The sequence below is a fragment of the Bos mutus genome, chromosome 2 (genome assembly GCF_027580195.1).
Source record: "Bos mutus isolate GX-2022 chromosome 2, NWIPB_WYAK_1.1, whole genome shotgun sequence".
NCBI lineage: Eukaryota > Metazoa > Chordata > Mammalia > Artiodactyla > Bovidae > Bos > Bos mutus.
The window spans coordinates 104197156-104219417 of record NC_091618.1 but is presented as its reverse complement, the minus strand read 5'-3'; the positions used below and the strand labels follow the sequence as shown (position 1 = coordinate 104219417).

The window sequence follows — 22262 nt, the reverse complement described above, 5'->3', positions numbered from 1 at the left end:
CAAGGGAATTCCCATAAGGATAACAGCTGATCTTTCAATAGAAACTCTTCAAGCCAGGAGGAATGGCAAGACATACTTAAAATGATGAAAGAAAATAACCTACAGCCCAGATTATTGTACCCAGCAAGGATTTCATTCAAGTATGAAGGAGAAATCAAAAGCTTCTCAGATAAGCAAAAGCTGAGAGAATTCTGCACCACCAAACCAGCTCTACAACAAATACTAAAGGATATTCTCTAGACAGGAAACACAAAAATGGTGTATAAATTCAACCCCAAACAATAAAGTAAATGGCAACGGGATCATACTTATCAGTAATTACCTTAAGCGTAAATGGGTTGAATGCCCCAACCAAAAGACAAAGACTGGCTGAATGGATACAAAAACAAGACCCCTACATATGTTGTCTACAGGAGACCCACCTCAAAACAGGGGACACATACAGACTGAAAGTGAAGGGCTGGAAAAAGATTTTCCATGCAAATAGGGACCAAAAGAAAGCAGGAGTAGCAATACTCATATCAGATAAAATAGACTTTAAAACAAAGGCTGTGAAAAGAGACAAAGAAGGTCACTACATAATGATCAAAGGATCAATCCAAGAAGAAGATATAACAATTATAAATATATATGCACCCAACACGGGAGCACCGCAGTATGTAAGACAAATGCTAACAAGTATGAAAGGAGAAATTAACAATAACACAATAATAGTGGGAGACTTTAATACCCCACTCACACCTATGGATAGATCAACTAAACAGAAAATTAATAAGGAAACACAAACTTTAAACGATACAATAGACCAGTTAGACCTAATTGATATCTATAGGACATTTCATCCCAAAACAATGAATTTCACCTTTTTCTCAAGCGCACATGGAACCTTCTCCAGGATAGATCACATCCTGGGCCATAAAGCTAGCCTTGGTAAATTCAAAAAAATAGAAATCATTCCAAGCATCTTTTCTGACCACAATGCAGTAAGATTAGATCTCAATTACAGGAGAAAAACTATTAAAAATTCCAACATATGGAGGCTGAACAACACGCTGCTGAATAACAAACAAATCACAGAAGAAATCAAAAAGAAATCAAAATTTGCATAGAAACGAATGAAAATGAAAACACAACAACCCAAAACCTGTGGGACACAGTAAAAGCAGTCCTAAGGGGAAAGTTCATAGTAATACAGGCACACCTCAAGAAACAAGAAAAAAGTCAAATAAATAACCTAACTCTACACCTCAAACAACTAGAAAAGGAAGAAATGAAGAACCCCAGGGTTAGTAGAAGGAAAGAAATCTTAAAAATTAGAGCAGAAATAAATGCAAAAGAAACAAAAGAGACCATAGCAAAAAATCAACAAAGCCAAAAGCTGGTTCTTTGAAAGGATAAATAAAATTGACAAACCATTAGCCAGACTCATCAAGAAACAAAGGGAGAAAAATCAAATCAATAAAATTAGAAATGACAGTGGAGAGATCACAACAGACAACATAGAAATACAAAGGATCATAAGAGACTATTATCAACAATTATATGCCAATAAAATGGACAACGAGGAAGAAATGGACAAATTCTTAGAAAAGTACAACTTTCCAAAACTCGACCAGGAAGAAATAGAAAACCTTAACAGACCCATCACAAGCATGGAAATTGAAACTGTAATCAAAAATCTTCCAGCAAACAAAAGCCCAGGTCCAGACGGCTTCACAGCTGAATTCTACCAAAAATTTAGAGAAGAGCTAACACCTATCCTGCTCAAACTCTTCCAGAAAATTGCAGAGGAAGGTAAACTTCCAAACTCATTCTATGAGGCCACCATCACCCTAATACCAAAACCTGACAAAGATGCCAAAAAAAAGAAAACTATAGGCCAATATCACTGATGAACATAGATGCAAAAATCCTAAACAAAATTCCAGCAATCAGAATCCAACAACACATTAAAAGATCATACACCATGACCAAGTGGGCTTTATCCCAGGGATGCAAGGATTCTTTAATATCCGCAAATCAATCAATGTAATACACTACATTAACAAATTGAAAACAAAAACCATATGATTATCTCAATAGATGCAGAGAAAGCCTTTGACAAAATTCAACACCCATTTATGATAAAAACTCTCCAGAAAGCAGGAATAGAAGGAACATACCTCAACATAATAAAAGCTATATATGACAAACCCACAGCAAACATTATCCTCAATGGTGAAAAATTGAAAACATTTCCTCTAAAGTCAGGAACAAAACAAGGGTGCCCACTTTCACCATTACTATTCAACATAGTTTTGGAAGTTTTGGCTACAGCAATCAGAGCAGAAAAAGAAATAAAAGGAATCCAAATTGGAAAAGAAGAAGTAAAACTCTCACTATTTGCAGATGACATGATCCTCTACATAGAAAACCCTAAAGACTCCACCAGAAAATTACTAGAACTAATCAATGATTATAGTAAAGTTGCAGGATATAAAATCAACACACAGAAATCCCTTGCATTCCTATACACTAATAATGAGAAAACAGAAAGAGAAATTAAGGAAACAATTCCATTCACCATTGCAACGAAGAGAATAAAATACTTAGGAATATATCTACCTAAAGAAACTAAAGACCTATATATAGAAAACTATAAAACACTGGTGAAAGAAATCAAAGAGGACACTAATAGATGGAGAAATATACCATGTTCATGGATTGGAAGAATCAATATAGTGAAAATGAGTATACTACCCAAAGCAATTTATAGATTCAATGCAATCCCTATCAAGCTACCAACAGTATTCTTCACAGAGCTAGAACAAATAATTTCACAATTTGTATGGAAATACAAAAAACCTCGAATAGCCAAAGCGATCTTGAGAAAGAAAAAATGGAACTGGAGGAATCAACCTACCTGACTTCAGGCTCTACTACAAAGCCACAGTTATCAAGACAGTATGGTACTGGCACAAAGACAGAAATATAGATCAATGGAACAAAATAGAAAGCCCAGAGATAAATCCACGCACATATGGACACCTTATCTTTGACAAAGGAGGCAAGAATATACAGTGGATTAAAGACAATCTCTTTAACAAGTGGTGCTGGGAAATCTGGTCAACCACTTGTAAAAAATGAAACTAGAACACTTTCTAACACCATATACAAAAATAAACTCAAAATGGATTAAAGATCTCAACATAAGACCAGAAACTATAAAACTCCTAGAGGAGAACATAGGCAAAACACTCTCTGACATACATCACAGCAGGATCCTCTATGACCCACCTCCCAGAATATTGGAAATAAAAGCAAAAATAAACAAATGGGACCTAATTAAACTTAAAAGCTTCTGCACATCAAAGGAAACTATTAGCAAGGTGAAAAGACAGCCTTCAGAATGGGAGAAAATAATAGCAAATGAAGCAACCGACAAACAACTAATCTCAAAAATATACAAGCAACTCCTACAGCTCAACTCCAGAAAAATAAATGACCCAATCAAAAAATGGGCCAAAGATCTAAATAGACATTTCTCCAAAGAAGACATACAGATGGCTAACAAACACTTGAAAAGATGTTCAACATCACTCTTTATCAGAGAAATGCAAATCAAAACCACTATGAGGTACCATTTCACACCAGTCAGAATGGCTGCGATCCAAAAGTCTACAAATAATAAATGCTGGAGAGGGTGTGGAGAAAAGGGAACCCTCTTACACTGTTGGTGGGAATGCAAATTAGTACAGCCACTATGGAGAACAGTGTGGAGATTCCTAAAAAACTGGAAATAGAACTGCCTTATGATCCAGCAATCCCACTGCTGGGCATACACACTGAGGAAACCAGAAGGGAAAGAGACACGTGTACCCCAATGTTCATCAGCACTGTTTATAATAGCCAGGACATGGAAGCAACCTAGATGTCCATCAGCAGATGAATGGATAAGAAAGCTGTGGTACATATACACAATGGAGTATTACTCAGCCATTAAAAAGAATACATTTGAATCAGTTCTAATGAGGTGGATGAAACTGGAGACTATTATACAGAGTGAAGTAAGCCAGAAGGAAAAACATAAATACAGTATACTAACGCATGTATATGGAATTTAGAAAGATGGTAACGATAACCCTGTGTGCGAGACAGCAAAAGAGACACTGATGTATAGAACAGTCTTATGGACTCTATGGGAGAGGGTGGGAAGATTTGGGAGAATGTCATTGAAACATGTGAAATGTCATGTATGAAACGAGATGCCAGTCCAGGTTCAGTGCACGATGCTGGATGCTTGGGGCTGGTGCGCTGGGAAGGCCCAGGGGGGATGGTATGGGGAGGTTGGGAGGAGGAGGGTTCAGGATGGGGAGCATGTGATTTTTTTTTAAAAATAAAATTAAAAAAATAAAAATAAAAAAATAAAGCCCACCCCATGTGTATTTATTAAGTGAGTTAGTAAAATGAATGCTTAGGTACATTAGAAAAAGAGTGGTATGAAGATGACATTTTATGCTAATTATACATCAAATTATATAGTACAATGTGGGAGAGAAAATTGTAGAGTAGAATAGTAGTGTCTTGGAGAGGGCCAGATGTAATTTTCGCCTTGACTGATGGACTTACATACTTTGTGAATTTGGGTAAGTTTTTGCAATATGTATTTAATTCTGAGACCATTTTTAGCCATCTGCTCTTCTGTCCTTAGTTTCTTCATTTACTGAACAGCTAGTGCCTACTTCATAGAGTGGGCTTCCCTGGTGACTCAGACAGTAGAAAATCTGCCTGCAATGCAGGAGACCAGGGTTCGATCTCTGCGTCAAGAAGATCCCCTGGAGGAAGTCATGGCAACCCACTCCAGTATTCTTGCCTAGAGAATTCTATGGACAAAGGAACCTGGTAGGCTACAGTCCATGGGGTTGCAGAGTCTGACACAGCTGTGTGACTAAGCACACACATGCACCTTATAAAGTTGTGAGAATTCAATGAAAACTAGCTAAATGCCTGGCTCATATTGGGTGCTCCCTTATATATTATTATCATCATAATGTTTATTATTATATATTATTTTTTGTTAGTCTTAATTCACATTGAAACTTTGATATACATATTTTGAGTGACAGAATTCACTCTTGTTCTAACAAAGTACTGTGCAAAGAACAAAATAATATACAGTGCTATCCTATAATATTTCATTGTATACCATACTATATTGTTTGCAACCCTGTTATGTCAAAATTGAATTTTGGAAACCATAATCTGTGACACAGTCTAAGAAGAAAGTATCTTTGGCCCAGTCCTTTGCAGGAGCAGTTCAGGGAATATTTTGCAGCACCTGCCTTGGACTCTTCCAGATCCTACACAGAATTGATATCCTTGACCCTCATAGCAATCCCCAAATTGTTGGCCATAGCTTTATATTCCCATTTAGCAGCAGCTGAAGAAATTAAGGCTCACGTGACAAGGTTAGTGAGTATGCGAACCATTCATAATAGTGGTAAAAAGCATAGACTGAAGTTAAATAGGTGCCCAATATGCTACTGGAGATCAGTGGAGAAATAACTGCAGAAAGAATGAAGGGATGGAGCCAAAGCAAAAAGAATACCCAGCTGTGGATGTGACTGGTGATAGAAGCAAGGTCCGATGCTGCAAGGAGCAATATTGCATAGGAACCTGGAATGTCAGATCCATGAATCAAGGCAAATTGGAAGTGGTCAAACAAGAGATGGCAAGAGTGAATGTCGACATTCTAGGAATCAGCAAACTGAAATGGACTGGAATGGGTGAATTTAACTCAGATGACCATTATATCTACTACTGTGGGCAGGAATCCCTCAGAAGAAATGGAGTAGCCATCATGGTCAACAAAAGAGTCTGAAATGCAGTACTTGGATGCAATCTCAAAAATGACAGAATGATCTCTGTTCGTTTCCAAGGCAAACCATTCAATATCACAGTAATCCAAGTCTATGCCCCAACCAGTAATGCTGAAGAAGCTGAAGTTGAATGGTTCTACAAAGACCTACAAGACCTTTTAGAACTAACACCCAAAAAAGATATCCTTTTCATGATAGGGGACTGGAATGCAAAAGTAGGAAGTCAAGAAACACCTGGAGTAACAGGCAAATTTGGCCTTGGAATACAGAATGAAGCAGGGCAAAGACTAATAGAGTTTTGCCAAGAAAATGCACTGGTCATAACAAACACCCTCTTCCAACAACACAAGAGAAGACTCTATACATGGACATCACCAGATGGTCAACACCGAAATAAGAGTGATTATATTCTTTGCAGCCAAAGATGGAGAAGCTCTATACAGTCAGCAAAAACAAGACCAGGAGCTGACTGTGGCTCAGACCATGAACTCCTTATTGCCAAATTCAGACTTAAGTTGAAGAAAGTAGGGTAAACCACTAGACCATTCAGGTATGACCTAAATCAACTCCCTTATGATTATACAGTGGAAGTGAGAAATAGATTTAAGGGCCTAGATCTGATAGATAGAGTGCCTGATGAACTATGGAATGAGGTTCATGACATTGTACAGGAGACAGGGATCAAGACCATCCCCATGGAAAAGAAATGCAAAAAAGCAAAATGGCTGTCTGGGGAGGCCTTACAAATAGCTGTGAAAAGAAGAGAAGCGAAAAGCAAAGGAGAAAAGGAAAGATATAAACATCTGAATGCAGAGTTCCAAAGAATAGCAAGAAGAGATAAGAAAGCCTTCTTCAGCAATCAATGCAAACAAATAGAGGAAAACAACAGAATGGGAAAGACTAGAGATCTCTTCAAGAAAATCAGAGATGCCAAAGGAACATTTCACGCAAAGATGGGCTCAATAAAGGACAGAAATTGTATGGACCTAACAGAAGCAGAAGATACTAAGAAGAGATGGCAAGAATACACAGAAGAACTGTACAAAAAAGATCTTCACGACCCAGATAATCACGATGGTGTGATCACTGACCTAGAGCCAGACATCCTGGAATGTGAAGTCAAGTGGGCCTTAGAAAGCATCACTACAAACAAAGCTAGTGGAGGTGATGGAATTCCAGTTGAGCTATTCCAAATCCTGAAAGATGATGCTGTGAAAGTGCTGCACTCAATATGCCAGCAAATTTGGAAAACTCAGCAGTGGCCACAGGACTGGAAAAGGTCAGTTTTCATTCCAATCCCAAAGAAAGGCAATGCCAAAGAATGCTCAAACTACCACACAATTGCACCATCTCACATGCTAGTAAAGTAATGCTCAAAATTCTTCAAGCCAGGCTTCAGCAATATGTGAACCGTGAACTTCCTGATGTTCAAGCTGGTTTTAGAAAGGACAGAGGAACCAGAGATCAAATTGCCAACATCTGCTGGATCATGGAGAAAGCGAGAGAGTTCCAGAAAAACATCTATTTCTGCTTTATTGACTATGCCAAAGCCTTTGACTGTGTGGATCACAATAAACTGTGGGAAATTCTGAAAGAGATGGGAATACCAGACCACCTGATCTGCCTCTTGAGAAATTTGTATGCAGGTCAGGAAGCAACAGTTAGAACTAGACATGGAACAACAGACTGTTTCCAAATAGGAAAAGGAGTACGTCAAGGCTGTATATTGTCACCCTGCTTATTTAACTTCTATACAGAGTACATCATGAGAAATTCTGGGCTGCAAGAAGCACAAGCTGGAATCAAGATTGCTGGAAGAAGTATCAGTAACCTTAGTTATGCAGATGACACCACCCTTATGGCAGAAAGTGAAGAGGAACTCAAAAGCCTCTTGATGAAAGTGGAAGTGGAGAGTGAAAAAGTTGGCTTAAAGCTCAACATTCAGAAAACGAAGATCATGGCATCCGGTCCCATCACTTCATGGGAAATAGATGGGGAAACAGTGGAAACAGTGTCAGACTTTATTTTTCTGGGCTCCAGAATCACTACAGATGGTGACTGCAGCCATGAAATTAAAAGGCACTCACTCCTTGGAAGGAAAGTTATGACCAACCTAGATAGCATATTCAAAAGCAGAGACATTACTTTGCCAACAAAGGTTCACCTAGTCAAGGCTATGGTTTTTCCTATGGTCATGTATGGATGTGAGAGTTGGACTGTGAAGAAAGCTGAGCGCCAAAGAATTGATGCTTTTGAACTGTGGTGTTGGAGAAGACTCTTGAGAGTCCCTTGGACTGCAAGGAGATCCAACCAGTCCATTCTGAAGAATTGATGCTGAGGCTGAAACTCCAGTACTTTGGCCACCTCATGCGAAGAGTTGACTCATTGGAAAAGACTCTGATGCTGGGAGGGATTGGGGGCAAGAGGAGAAGGGGACGACAGAGGATGAGATGGCTGGATGGCATCACTGACTCGATGGATGTGTGTCTGAGTGAACTCCGGGAGTTGGTGATGGACAGGGAGGCCTGGCGTGCTGAGATTCATGGGGTCGCAAAGAGTCGGACACGACTGAGCTACTGATCTGATCTGAAAGTTAAATTAATAATTAGGACGTAAGATAAAGGACAGTCACTAGGAACACTTGGAAAGGATTGCTGAAAAGTGGACTCCTCTGATGTTATTAAGTGCAAGTGTTGTCTCATTAGTCTTTTCAGCTTGTTGACTGTGAAAAATATATGTAAGCTTTTTTTTTTCTAAAGATCTTTTTGGGAACAAAGAGTCACAAAACACCACATTTCACCCCTCATGGTTTTCACTGAAAATTTGTAAACTTTAATTTTGAAGAGTTCCTATTGTACTTCAGCAGTTTGTTGTCTCTTGAATGTTTTTTAAGAACAGGTATGTTGCACTGCAATGAATATAGAGCCCGGATGATGTTTTTTTTTTTTTTTTTAATTTATTTATTTTTTTTTTAATTAAAAAAATTTCAGGTATACACGTGCTCCCCATCCTGAACCCTCCTCCCTCCCCGCTCCCCATACCATCCCCCTGGGCCGTCCCAGTGCACCAGCCCCAAGCATCCAGCATCGTGCACTGAACCTGGACTGGCATCTCGTTTCATACATGACATTTCACATGTTTCAATGCCATTCTCCCAAATCTTCCCACCCTCTCCCTCTCCCACAGAGTCCATAAGACTGTTCTATACATCAGTGTCTCTTTTGCTGTCTCGTATACCGGATGATGTTTTGACTTGAAGGATTCATTTTAGTGTTTAAAAAGTTTGTGTGATGTAAAACAGCATCTCTAACTCTCCGTTCGCCAAGACTTCAAAACTTGCAGTCAGCTTTGAGAAGCTCCCTCTGTGTCTCCATCAGTTATCAAGTTCTGTATATTCTTGTCTGCTCATCACTTTTCAGAGCAAATGTCATTTCCTCCTTGAAGCCTGTCATGATGGTGCACCCCTGGTACTTGGCATTTAATCACAGTGAGACTCAGTCCATTACTGAATGTAATTTTTTTTTTTTGTTCACCTCTTTTTAAAAATTTAGAAAATTTTTTTAAATTGTGTTTTTATTTTTAAATTATGAAAATATGATGACACATTTACAGAGACTTGGAAAATACAGAACAAAGTTACATATGTGATTTTTCATTTAAAAAATGAGTGTCTATTCCACTACGAAGCAGTGACCATACCTTACTTATCAGGGTGTGCCTACCACCTAACTCACTGCCTAGCACATAGTAGGCACTTTGCCTCAAGATTTAGTGGAATGAATTACTTGGATTATGGTTGAAAAATTTTTGAGACCAGAGATAACGCTTCTTTGTAATATCCAAAGACTAAATTGAGAAAAGAAGAAAGAAAAATTATAGATAGTAATCTTGAAACTATGTAGTTACAGAGGGCTTTGTTATTGTGCGCCTGCCAAAAAAGTGAGTCAAGGTTAAACCAAAATCTTTTCCTTCACAAATGGTGACTTCCCTCTCAATACTAGGAGAATTTTTGTTGGTAGTTTTTATTTTAAAAGACCACGATATTGATGAACCTATTTGAAGGGAAGGAAAGGAGACACAGATGTAGGGAATGGACTTTGGACACAGTGGGAGAGGGAGCGAGTGGGGCAAATGGAGAGAGTAGCATCAGCATGCATACACTGTTGGGTATCGGGTGGATGGATGGTGAGAAGTTGCTGTGTGGCACAGAGAGCCCAGTCTGGCTCTTGCTGATGATCTGGAGGGATGGGATTTGGGGAGAGGAGGGAGTCTTAGGAGGGAGGGGATATATGTGTAATTATGGCCAATTTGCATTGTTGTGTGGCAGAAACCAACTCAACTTTGTAAAAATTTATTTTTTAAATTAAAGAAAAAAAAGACCATGATAACCCTAATAGGATAGGAATCAAATGCATGCCCCCAAATTAGATGACTGTGACTTTTTTATTAAGTGAACTCCCCCTACCCCTAACTACCATTGTGAGCCATCTGTGTAGGATTTGAAATTCAAAGTAGGGAACCCTAGAGTTTGTAGTGTCTTTTGAGGAGTATGAGATCACCATGCATATAAAACACACCCATGTGAACCCTGCCCAGTAGCAGCTAGACAATGAGATGGAAAGTCTGTGCCTGAGTTGCTGAGAATCTTCCATTTTGCCTTGTTTCTACAGCAACCACCTTGTGATCGAGTGATCGAGGAGCTCCCCTCACGCTAAAGACCGTGCATCATACCTCGTGTCCTGCGTGAAGGGCATTGAGCAGGTGCTTGTTAAGGAGTCAGTCCAGAAGAGATTTTATAATTATAAAAACTAGATTAGTTTTAATATTGTAATACTTTTTTTGTCATTTTTGAGTGTTTCTCTTACTCTTCATTTAGACTTCATTGACAGTTTTCTCATTAACCAGAAATGGACCATTCTCCAACCCTCAAAAATACTGAAATACAATTTTTAGTTATAAGACAAAAGTCAAAATGCTTGTTAAAATTTTGAGAATGCTTTAAGCATGATTATTGTTTAAATGCTTTGAATTAAGTGAAATATGCTCAGTTACACAGATCTGTGCTTTTAAAAAACATTAGCATTTCCAATTCATATGTTGTAGCTTAATGCCCCATTTATATTTAACATTATTATTTAGGTTGATTCTTAAGGTTGTATTTAACAGGAATATTTAAGTGTGTAACTTCAAGGGTAGCTGAAAGGTTCATAACAAAAAATTTTAGCTGCTTAGAAGATGAAATGCCTAAATATACATAAAAATCCTTTTATTATAACTTGTAAATGAACACTTTTGGACCGATTCTAACTTCAGCATTATTTTTTTTATGCCTCTTATAACATGTTTCAATCGACCCATTTATCACTTTTATGAGTAGCATAAGTAAATTTAGTGCATCTGCATATTTATACACTTTAAATAGACCAATGTAAACAGTTTCTTATCTGCCATATGTTGAAATGTTTTAGTAAAGACATAACTGCCTAGTCAACAAAGAATGGCATTGAATTGCACTGTTTTGGAAAAAAAAGTTAAGTGAACTAGATGGCTGTTAATCTGGTTCTTTAAATATCATAAACAAAAGTATCAGAATGTGTTTCCAAGGACAAAGGCGGAGTTTTCTGGGCTTTGATTGGTCGCTGCCTTGTCCTGTCCCACAGCCATCCTTAATTGGCTTTGGGTAGATTGGAATCACATAAGCAGAGTGACATTTATTACTTTCCTAGTTGTTTCTTTGCACTGAGCCCCGAGATTCCCAAGGAGAAACTATAAAAGATTTCTTTCATTTCGTCCATGATCTACGGGAGGGGATCCCTCTGAGAAGAACAGGCATGAGTCTGAGTGCAAGAAGGGTCACTCTGCCCGCAATAACGCCCATAGTTCTCCAGAAAAGGGTATGTGACTTCTGCTTTTTTCTTTTCTTCTTCTTGCTTTTTTTTTTTTTCCTTCCTGTAACTGTGTTTATTAGCGTGTTGGTCACTTTCGTTACCTATCCTGAGAGGGGCTAGAATTCATTGAGGCTGTAGGTGATTAAAGGACAGATTATTGAAATTAGACTAAGGGGGGAAAAAAAGCAGGGCCAGCACATCTCTGTTGTAAAAAAGCTCCTGTGAAAGCAGTTTGGTCTCAATTTCAGGGCATTGTGATTTAGAGACTGTATTGAAGCTTTTTCTTTCTTTTTTTCCCCTTCTACTGTAACTTCAGGCCTCTTTGCTTTTAGTTCAATAGGCAATCTGCTAGCTATTATGTTTCATATTTGTTTACTAAGGAGCAGTTTCTTTGTTTCACTATAATTCATAATATATCCATCTTCATTGTTGAATGGACTGTGTAATTGTTTTACTATTTAAACATATGGCATCAGTTTATTCGCCTCCACTTTTCTACCCATTTCTATTGAGTTTCTGCTTTCTTGCTTAAGAAAAACTTTCCATTTAATTACCCTGTGAAAAGGCTTTCTGTTAATTATTAATGCAATCGATCCTTTGTGTGAAAATATTTTGTCTATTAGTTTTTTTGTAAAGTTTATTCCTATGTCTCACTCGCTGCATTGTACTTCATAAGGTAATAAACACAACACATAATGTAGCATTTAAGTAAAGCTGAATATACTAAACTTCTCTTGGAAATGCACCAAATAAGAAGCATGTATTGAAATCCTTAAAGTATCAAATCTGTTGTATAAAAAAAGAAAGCACCAAAAAACATTTTGGCACTATAATTTTTGAATGATTTTGGTGACTCTAGAAACTGTAATGTTATTTCCATACCTAACTTTTAATGGTTAACTATCAGTGTATTTCATTAAGTCAGATGTCATGGTTTAATTTATTTGAAAATGACAAATCTTACAATTAGAGTTTTTTTTTTTCCAAGAAGTGTCTCTTTTTATTGTTCTTAATTTATTTTCTTATCCAATTGACTACTTATTCACCAGGGACATTTTACTTGGCAGTGAAATAGTATATGATAATTTTGCCAACATTTGTTCTTATCTTTCTTGATGTCTTTCTCTCATCTTGAGCAAATTTAATTAAAAATATTTTGCTTTGAGCTGGAACTTTTATTTTGACTTAGACTTAGTAGTGTATTAATAATGACTATATAGATTTCTGAGTCACCAGGGATGCAAAAAGATATAATAGCATATATCATATCTATGTCCTTATGTTTGGGTTCTTCTTTATCCAGTTAATTTTTCAGTTTGGATTAACCAAGAAACTTTCATCGTATGGTATTTTTTGCATGACATGTTGGTGTGGTGGAAAGCATGCCACCTGGATTCTCCATTTCCTAGCTGTATGACCTTGGGCAAGTCACTTAAACTTGGCATCATTACCTCGTCACCTATAATATAATTGTTGAGAGATTTTCATTAAGTGCTCTCTTCAGTCTTATTTGTGTCTATAATTTTGTGAATCAAGTATTTGGATTTTTATAACTATAATAAAATATTTAAACCATTTCTTATTTTCTTAGTGTATAAAATATTAGAAAAAGATGCTGTCATCTTCAAGTATTTGGAGCAGTTAGTCTAGGGGAAATTGGTGTGAGTAAATAACATCCAGCTCTGATTGGTAAGTAGCAAAACAAGATTACTGTGATTATAATTAATATTGAGTCTGAGCTGCCAATAGATATATCATTGTGATTTCTCTTGGTCTTTTATAATAAGCTTGTAGTCAGGTTTCTATTATAATAATTAAATAAGTCAAAATTCCCTTTGCCCAAGTCCATGTTATTCCTTTCCTGTGAGAACACATATTAGATGTTCATATAATTTAGCACATCATTTGCTGAAAATATGTAATACTATTTCTTTCTCCCAACATTTTAATCCCTAGAGGATCCATTGTCTGTAAGATTGTTCTCAAAATCTTAGTGTTGATCTTATTTTAGGAACTGTGTGTTTTTCTGACTAAAAAATATCCATCTGTTCTGGTCACACCATGCCTTTTTTTCCGCTAAGATAGGAAATTACTCCGTACTTGTAATTAACTTGTCATTTTCTATATGCACCATAATTTAGGATGATACAAATTAATACAAGCATTTCTCAAAGTATTTGGGGGGCAGCTCTTCCTTTTCCAAAGAACGTAGGTATTTTTTCCACAGGTTTGGCATAGAATTTGCTCATCCTGAATGAGTGGTGCTTGCAAAATAATTTGCCAACTGGAACCATAATGATTTCAAAGGCCGAGGACATTTCTGAAAATGCCTAATAGTGCTAAGGAGTCAGTTTCTTATCAGCAAGTGCATATGATTTAACTGGGTATAAGATCTCCTGAGATGGATTGAGAACTTGAACTTTAACATGGCTCATAGTATGGTATGGGTCTTTTTTGTAGCAGATCAAAGGTGTTTTGATCTTTGAGGAATAGGGTATTTGTGTGGACTCTCTATGAAGTAAATTGGCAAGAGCATTTTACTTTCTCTAATTCTATTAGGATCTGATTTCCTTGATTCTGGTTAGTACTTAATCAAGGTTCCAGCGAAGAAAGTTTCATCATCTCTCTCAGAAATGATCACATCCTCATCAAGTGTGTTGAGTGAGTTCTTTACCTCACAGCATTTTTCTCAGAGCACTACTAGGTTATGCCTTTTTTGTTCCGATGAGAAGACTGAGTCTCTTGGGTGTTGAGTGACTTATCAGGCAAGGTCACTCAGAAGGTCAATGGCAAAGCTAGAAATAGAATCTAGGTCTTGTGACTTCCAGTGTGCTTCTCTTATTAGATACATGTTACCTCCTGAATTAATATGTTAATGAAATTGCCTTATGGTGTGTTTAATTGCCATTCAGCTTCTAGTCTGAAATTAGCTCAGACAAATCCTTTCATCTTCCTCTGCACCTCCACCAACTCCCATATGCTCTAGTGTAGAAAACATTTTATTCAGAAAGCAATTGTGAGCAATAAAATGAGTGTGTGTGTGTGTGTGTGTGCACATGTGTGTGTGTTTGTGTGTGTGTGTGAAAGAAAGAGCGGGGGAGAGGAGAATGGAGAGAATGAGAGAGAGAGAGAGAGATGGAAAGGCAATTGTACCCAGTGCTCTAATTGGGTTCATTACATCAAGAAACTATTTTAAGGTCCCAGAGAGTTAACAAAAGACTGAAGCATTATAAGGCTTACACTAAGTGCAATATAAAATTCACATTCTTTTTATAGAAAGACTGCAAGGTCAGAAGGCCAGATGTCCATATTTTGATTCTGTGGGTAGAAAGGGTTCTACCTCTTTCAGATTAAAATCATTTTGCAAACTGTGTTTCTAAGCATTTCTACATTCTTTATCCATACTACAATTACAAGAGACTTTCAAAAGCACACAAAATTCTAACATGTCTTCCAAAATCTCAGAGAAATAAGAGATACTTTTTAGAATATATTTTTCATAAGATTCAAATCATTTTGAAAATCCAAAATTGACGAATATAATATGGAGCAAGGCCATTTACTAAACGATCCAGTTCCCCCATTGTACAAGACAATAGTTTGTTATACTCATTTCTCTCCTCAAACAATTAGAATTATTGCTCTGAATTTCTAAAAACAATTTTATAAAGAACGAAAGAATGTAGATCTTCATGTCACTATTTTGCCCAGAAACTTGTAAATACGTGTGAAGTCAGTCCAGGCGTACGTAGCACTCACTGTGCTTCAGGACCTGGATCCACAAGCGTCTCCCCAGCTTCCTATGAAACTTCCATGCAGCACGTGGGTTTTCTCCTTGTGCTCCAAACAGCGTGTGCTGTTTGTCCCTCTGTACTTCTGCACCCTGACTTACGCTCCATGGCCTATAGACAACTCCAGGATCCTGTTTGTTTTCCCAAAGGCTATTGGCTGTGTCCCAGCTCAGGCTGTAGTACCATCCTGAAGCCTTCTAAGACTCATTCTCATCACATCTGTCTTGATGATGCCTTGGCTCAAATGTCAGTGGCTGTACCTTTATTACTCATTCCTCAATTCAGTAATGCCTGCTCGGTGACATTAGTTTCGTTATTACCTTTTATGATATTTAAGTCTTATTATCTTATCCTTAGGTATCTGAAACTTTCTGACTTTTCATATTTGACTTTTAGTTTTCTTTGTGGACCTCGTGTATCTTTTATATATCTTGCTCTGTTTGGTTTTCAAAATTTGGTGTATTTTGTTTTATAACTAGATTTTACGCTTTGAAGGAAAAGACTCTTTAAATAAAGTGCTTTGTCAGTTGCAGGCTGAATTTAATTTCATGTAACCGGAAAACTCAAATGACAGTGTATTAAACAGGGGAGAGATTTATTTTTCTTTCTCTTTACAAGAATTGGTCCAAAGCTAACTTAGCCTTCCTGCAATGTCCTCAGGCAACCAAGCCCCTTGCTTTCTATTGTACCATCCTTAGTGTGGGTGCCTTTTCCTTTTATGGAAAGACAATTGCAAATTGCTAGTCATCTGGCTCACATTCCTAGCATACAAAATGGGAGGAACCAAGGGTATACAGGCTACTTCTGTCAGTTATTAACGGGCCACCAGGGAATAATCAGGAGGTTCTGCTCACCACTTACTGGCCAGGATCATGTCATGTGGTCTGGATCCAAGGGAAGCCTGGCAATATAGGCCTTGAACTCCACACGCTGCCCTTCTCATCAGAATCAGGAGATAGGGAGGATGGTTCTTTGTGGGCAACTAGCTGTCAAGTGCCTCCTACATATAAGGCATGCAGAAAATGTTTATCCCTTAGATTTTGATTATTGTCATGCGAGCTATAAGATATGGTTATGCTTTTTGAACAAATATATTTTATTGCTTGATTGGAGACAGTAAAAATTTAGTAAGTGGGGAGAGAGCAGATTTCCTGAGAAGGGGAGGCTAGTGGAGATCATAGATGGTAACTTGACTTTAGGTGGGTGCCTTGCTTGAAAGGTGGTCTTGAAGTGGTAGTGAGTACTGTTTTTGCTTATTTGCCTGGAGTTCTCATTCCTGCTAAACCTTAATCTTTCTTCTGTCCTTTTAATTTTTATACAGGGTAACAGAGTTGCATATTCATGCAGGAAGGGTACCACATAGATGAATGGATTTTGTGTTTTCACAGAATGTTTCTTTTCCCTAAAAGTGTGCTTTTAGGAAGTGTGATAGAGTGGAGATTCTATTTTAGTCAGGAAATCCTGAGTTTGAACTCAGCTCTGTCACTGATCAGTGTTGTGACTTGAGGTGTCTTCTTTTTAAACCTTTCTAACAGTCAGTTTCTCTGTCTTGGGAATGATGGTGCTTCCTCACAGAGCAGTTGTGAGGATTAAATAGGATAAATATTTAGAAGTACTTGACATGTAGTAGAAGCTCAACAAATGTGAATTTCTTTTTTTTCCCCCCTCATCTGGCATGTGTTACTAGTTTCATAAACAGTTTAAAATCTGCCTATTAAAAATGGTGGTGGTGGGGGCTCTATCCTGTTAAGTAGGTATCCAAAAATTTTTTATAACAAATGAATCAACCAAAAAGTAGTTGTCCTTGATACAGTGCAGCCAGGGAACAAAAGACAATATGTCTCTCAAATTCTTGTTCCCTCTGGTTACTTTCTGAAATGAAGACTCTAATTTGAATTAAAAAAATTAATCCAACTATTATATGCTGATGAATATTTTTTTAAAAATCTGGGAATATAGATTTAAATATAATAAGATAGGTATTTAGATAACTTCTCCTTTCACTCTCCTAGGGATTATCCATCAGGGACTTCCTGAAAGAGGTAAGTTGTACCTAGTGTTCAGACATTGTCTCAGTAGACAGAGGGACATTATTGGACTGTGAGCTATATGCTGATAGGGGCTGTGTCAGTTTTGATCATCTCTACACTCAAGTGCCCAGCACAGGGAATGTACAAAGCTGAGATATAATTCCTATTCATTGAATAAACACATTTTTAAAAAAAGTAAATTGGGCTTTTTTGATACTGACCTGTTATTAGGATTTCGTTCTTTATCTTTCTGTAGCACTCCTTTCCTTTTCCCTATGTTCCATACCTTGTGGTGAGAAGTCATGCACTCAGGGCCCATTTTAGCTGGTCCACCCTGCTTTTTCATGAGCTCTGTTTCACCCCAGGGCCCACCCCCCAGCTTGTTGCCCTGGGCAGTTTTGAGCACTCCCTGCCATCCACATACACCAATAGAAATAAAAGCAGCTATACAGTGTTCAGCACTAATTTCACGGTCTCTTTAATCTTCTTAACAACCCTAAAGGATTGGTGGGCAAACGCAGTCTGGGATGAGAAAAGTGAGGCTTGGAGAAGTTACCCAAAGCACACTGCTAATGAATGATGAGGCAGGACTGAGCCCAGGTAAGCCCTGCCTGCACAGGGACTGCCTGTCAGAATTGATTGGCGCATGCAGGCTGCAGAGCGGGCTCCACCCCGAAGCTGCCAAGCCCTTGCTTCTCACCTGTAGTCTGTGCTGTACTGTGCTTAGTCGCTCAGTCGTGTCCACCTCTTTGCAACCCCATGGACTGTAGCCCGCCAGGTTGTTCTGTCCATGGGGATTCTCCAGGCAAGAATACTGGAGTGGGTTGCCATGCCCTCCTCCTGGAATTTTCCCAACCCAGGGCTTGAACCCCGGTCTCCCGCATTGCAAGCAGATTTTTTGCTGTCTGAGAGGTGGATTCTTTGCCATCTGAGCCACCAAGGAAGTCCAGGAATACTGGAGTGGGTAGCCTATCCCTTTTCCCAGGATCTTCCCAACCCAGGAATTGAACTGGGGTCTCCTGATCACAGGTGGATTCTTTACCAGCACAGCTGCCACGGAAGCCCGCCTGTAGTTTACTCATTGGACAAATCTCACCTTTTTTTTCTTTACTCGCTCTGTCTTTTGCCTTCCTAGTTATTTTTTCCTTGATGTGCACTCAATCTTGCTTCAAAGATATAGTGATCAAACCATATGAGAGAGTTCATTGGACCTCAGTAGAAATCTCTTGGAACTTATTTTGCTTTCAAAAATGTATCATAGTAGTCACTATTATGAATGGAGTGCTATGAGTTTGCTGTCACTTTGCTCATTTTACAGGATGAGGAATCTAAGACTCATAGTTGATAAGCTGGTGGTCTAGGATCTGATCACAGAGCAGATTTTGGGAGTCTACTATGGCCTCAAGCCATAGTCTGAACCTCTGCACGAATGAGGGCCATACTTCGTATTAGTTTGCAAACTACAATGTCTGGTCCACTTTTGGCAATGAAAGCAGATTAAAAATAGCTGGGCTGATTAACAGTCTAAGACTCTTGCTCGGGGCCGGTCTTAGGGCTGACTCTCCTGGCCATGCCTCAGCGCCCTAAGCCAAATCTAGAAAAATAAGAATCTCTTTTTGGCAGAAAACAAGAAGTAAGACTTTTGGTTATTTCAGTTATTAAGCTCTCTGAAAGGATAAAGATTTTCTACTCCCAAAGGATATTAAAAATGCTTGCTCTTAAGACAGTTTCAAAAGAGGGATTAAAAAACCATTTTGGCAAAACAGCATTGTCCTGTGTTGTTTATAGCTTCCTAATTGGACTTCACATTTGGATACACACATTCAGTTGTGTCTGTGAAGATACCAGGAGTTTTATTTTATAGTTTCAAAAGTCAAATTAGTTGGGGTAGTTTTATCAGGATTTGAAGAAAAATTTTGCCATGATATTCCAAATGCCAAGGAGGATCTCAGCTTGAGTTCCAGGAAAGGGGACTTTATATTATATACCACCAGAAGTGACATATATATACATATATGTGTGTGTGGGTGTATATATATATATATGTATAAAATATATACACACCACCCTACACCCCATCCCTAACCCTTCTTATTAAAGATTTAGACATGATTTATCTTAAAAATTCAAATAGTTTAGAATGTTTAAAAATAGATTTAAATTTGTTAGAAGCTTACAACTATTTTAAACAGGACCTCTATCAGTCAGTTCAGTTCAGTCGCTCAGTTGTGTCCTACTCTTTGCGACCCCATGAATCGCAGCACGCCAGGCCTCCCTGTCCATCACCAACTCCCGGAGTTCACTCAGACTCACGGCCATCGAGTCAATGATGCCATCCAGCCATCTCATCCTCTGTCGTCCCCTTCTCCTGCCCCCAATCACTCCCAGCATCAGAGTCTTTTCCAATAAGTCAACTCTTCGCGTGAGGTGGCCAAAGTACTGGAGTTTCAGCTTCAGCATCATTCCTTCCAAAGAACACCCAGGGCTGATCTCCTTCAGAATGGACTGGTTGGATCTCCTTGCAGTCCAAGGGACTCTCAAGAGTCTCCTCCAACACCACAGTTCAAAAGCATCAATTCTTCGGCGCTCAGCTCTCACATCCATACGTGACCACAGTAGGGTTAATAATAGTAAAAGTGAAAAAAGTAAAAGTTACTCAGTCGTGTCCAGTTCTTGGTGACCCCATGGACTATACAGTCCGTGGAATTCTCCAGACTAGAATACTGGAATGGGTAGCCTTTTCCTTCTCCAGGGGATCTTCCCAACCCAGGGGTTGAACCCAGATCTCCCACATTGCAGGTAGATTCTTTACCAACTGAGCTACCAGGGAAGCCCAATAATAATAAAGCAATATTAAATATTAAAGGGCTAACAAAATTAAAACAACTTTCAAAGGATCCTGTTTTCTTTCTTTATTTGCACCGAGAAATAAAGACTCCCTCTCCTGGCTGTTTCTGAATATGCCTTTTTTTTTTTTTTTTTCTTCTGGCAAGTTGTGCTGAAAAAAGTGAAACACAAAGAACAACTTTTTTGACATTCAAAAAGCTGGGTGCTTTGAGCCGTATTTGCATATGGTTGCATATTTGGGTTTTCAATTATCTAATGTGTTTATCCAAGATGTCTTGTCAAAACAGCATCGTAAAGTTGGGTAAGCAGATTGGAGAGACCAGGTAGGAACCCAGAGACGGATTCCCTGGTAGGTTCTGCCAGTGAGCAGATGGATCCCCTGGCAAGTCAGGCCCTCTTCAGTCTCAGCTTCTTCACGTGTAAAATGAGAAGATTTCAGTGGGTGTTTCTAAGAGTCCTGGCAGCCTTAAGTATTTTATAATTCTAACAGTATTGCTGCCATTTTTTTTATAGGAATGTGCTTGTACTTAGTCACTCAGTTGTGTTCGACTCTTTGCAACCATATGGACTATAGCCACCCCAGGTTCCTCTGTGCATGGGATTCTCCAGGCAGGAACACTGGAGTGGGTTGCCATTTCCTACTCCATTTTATGGAACTATATATGTTTTATACTGATACACATGCTTTGCACTGATAGAAAAGAAATATTTAGAAAAGTGAGAAAAGGTAAAATTATAAAAAATGGATATAAATCAGTTTTCCCTAGTGCTATCTCAATATGGGAATGTTAGGTCTAGAAAGTGATAGTTTGCATGCTGTTAAAAGTTCATGAAATAATACCCGCAGGTGTATCAGAAGACTGAATATCATGTATTTCATTGATTCTCTGGCACCCTACATCACAAAAAGTATCATTATCTTATATGCTTCCAATTAAACTATGCCATAACCATTGATGGTAAGTTACACCTAAGGTTCAGAGAAGTTAAATATGAGAAGATATGCTTTTGAAAATCACTGAAACAGGAAGGTTCTAAAAGTGCTTTGGTTGATGCCAGGCGGCTCAAGAATTTACAGCAAAAAGTCTGATGGGTCCTGGGCTCTGATAAATATTCTCTTTCCTTTCCTCGTGTTTTCTCCTCTTTTCTAAACTCTTCTCCACTTGCCCTTCCCCTACTTGTCCTTCCTCACTGTGTGAGACAGTTATTAACTTTTTCGCTTAGGCATGTCTTATGGTTATTCTGGGAACAAACGACTGCTGAAAAACTGAAATGAGATACTGGAATAACATTGTGTCCAACATAAGCATGACCAGTGGTTTTCTGCTTTAAATATGAATAAGCATTAGCACTTGTGAAGGTTTTTTTTTTTTTACTTCAAAGATGAATTAGTCAGCACTGGCATCTTCACAGGAATTACATGAGTTTTAAAAACACTGAGGCTTCAGAGAACACTCCTTTGATGAAGTTACTGGGAACATTAGAGTGGGATTTGTGCTTTGACCCTCTTTATTATTTGTGTTGGATTTAGGTCCTAAAATAACATGAATATATTCATATGCATATGTGTGTGTCCACGGTTTGGGATTTTTTTAGACTTAATTTTAATGTTTACTTTCTTTTATAATGAAATTGGAGCTGTTTCTTTTGCCCTTTTTCCTACCACGTAACAGAGCGCACTGAAAGGGCTTCTGATATCTTGCTTTATAAAATTGGACCCCTGCTTGAGCTAGGGTCTTTCTTGCTATCCTTGAGGGAGAAAGAAAGTCCGAGGAATGAGCAGTCTGCCTGGCTCTTGGCCTGAGAAGGAGAGCAGAAAGGATCAAGAACAGAGAGGAGCAAAGGGGC

At 38.3% G+C, this 22262-nt stretch overlaps 1 protein-coding gene across 6 annotated transcripts in view; it reads left to right on the top strand.

Moving 5' to 3' along the window:
* The window catches only part of GRB14 (growth factor receptor bound protein 14), a 136013-nt gene that overhangs the window by 54074 nt on the left and 59677 nt on the right, over window positions 1-22262 (top strand). Inside the window, exon 1 of one of the 6 annotated variants that reach the window (XM_005896156.3) lies at window positions 11517-11752. The exons of the other annotated variants lie outside the window; for them this stretch is intronic. Within the exon in view, the coding sequence (XP_005896218.1) occupies window positions 11690-11752 (63 nt within the window). The 5' untranslated portion in view covers window positions 11517-11689. Of the gene's footprint in view, window positions 1-11516; window positions 11753-22262 lie in introns of those variants that run through there. 6 annotated transcript variants of the gene reach the window in all.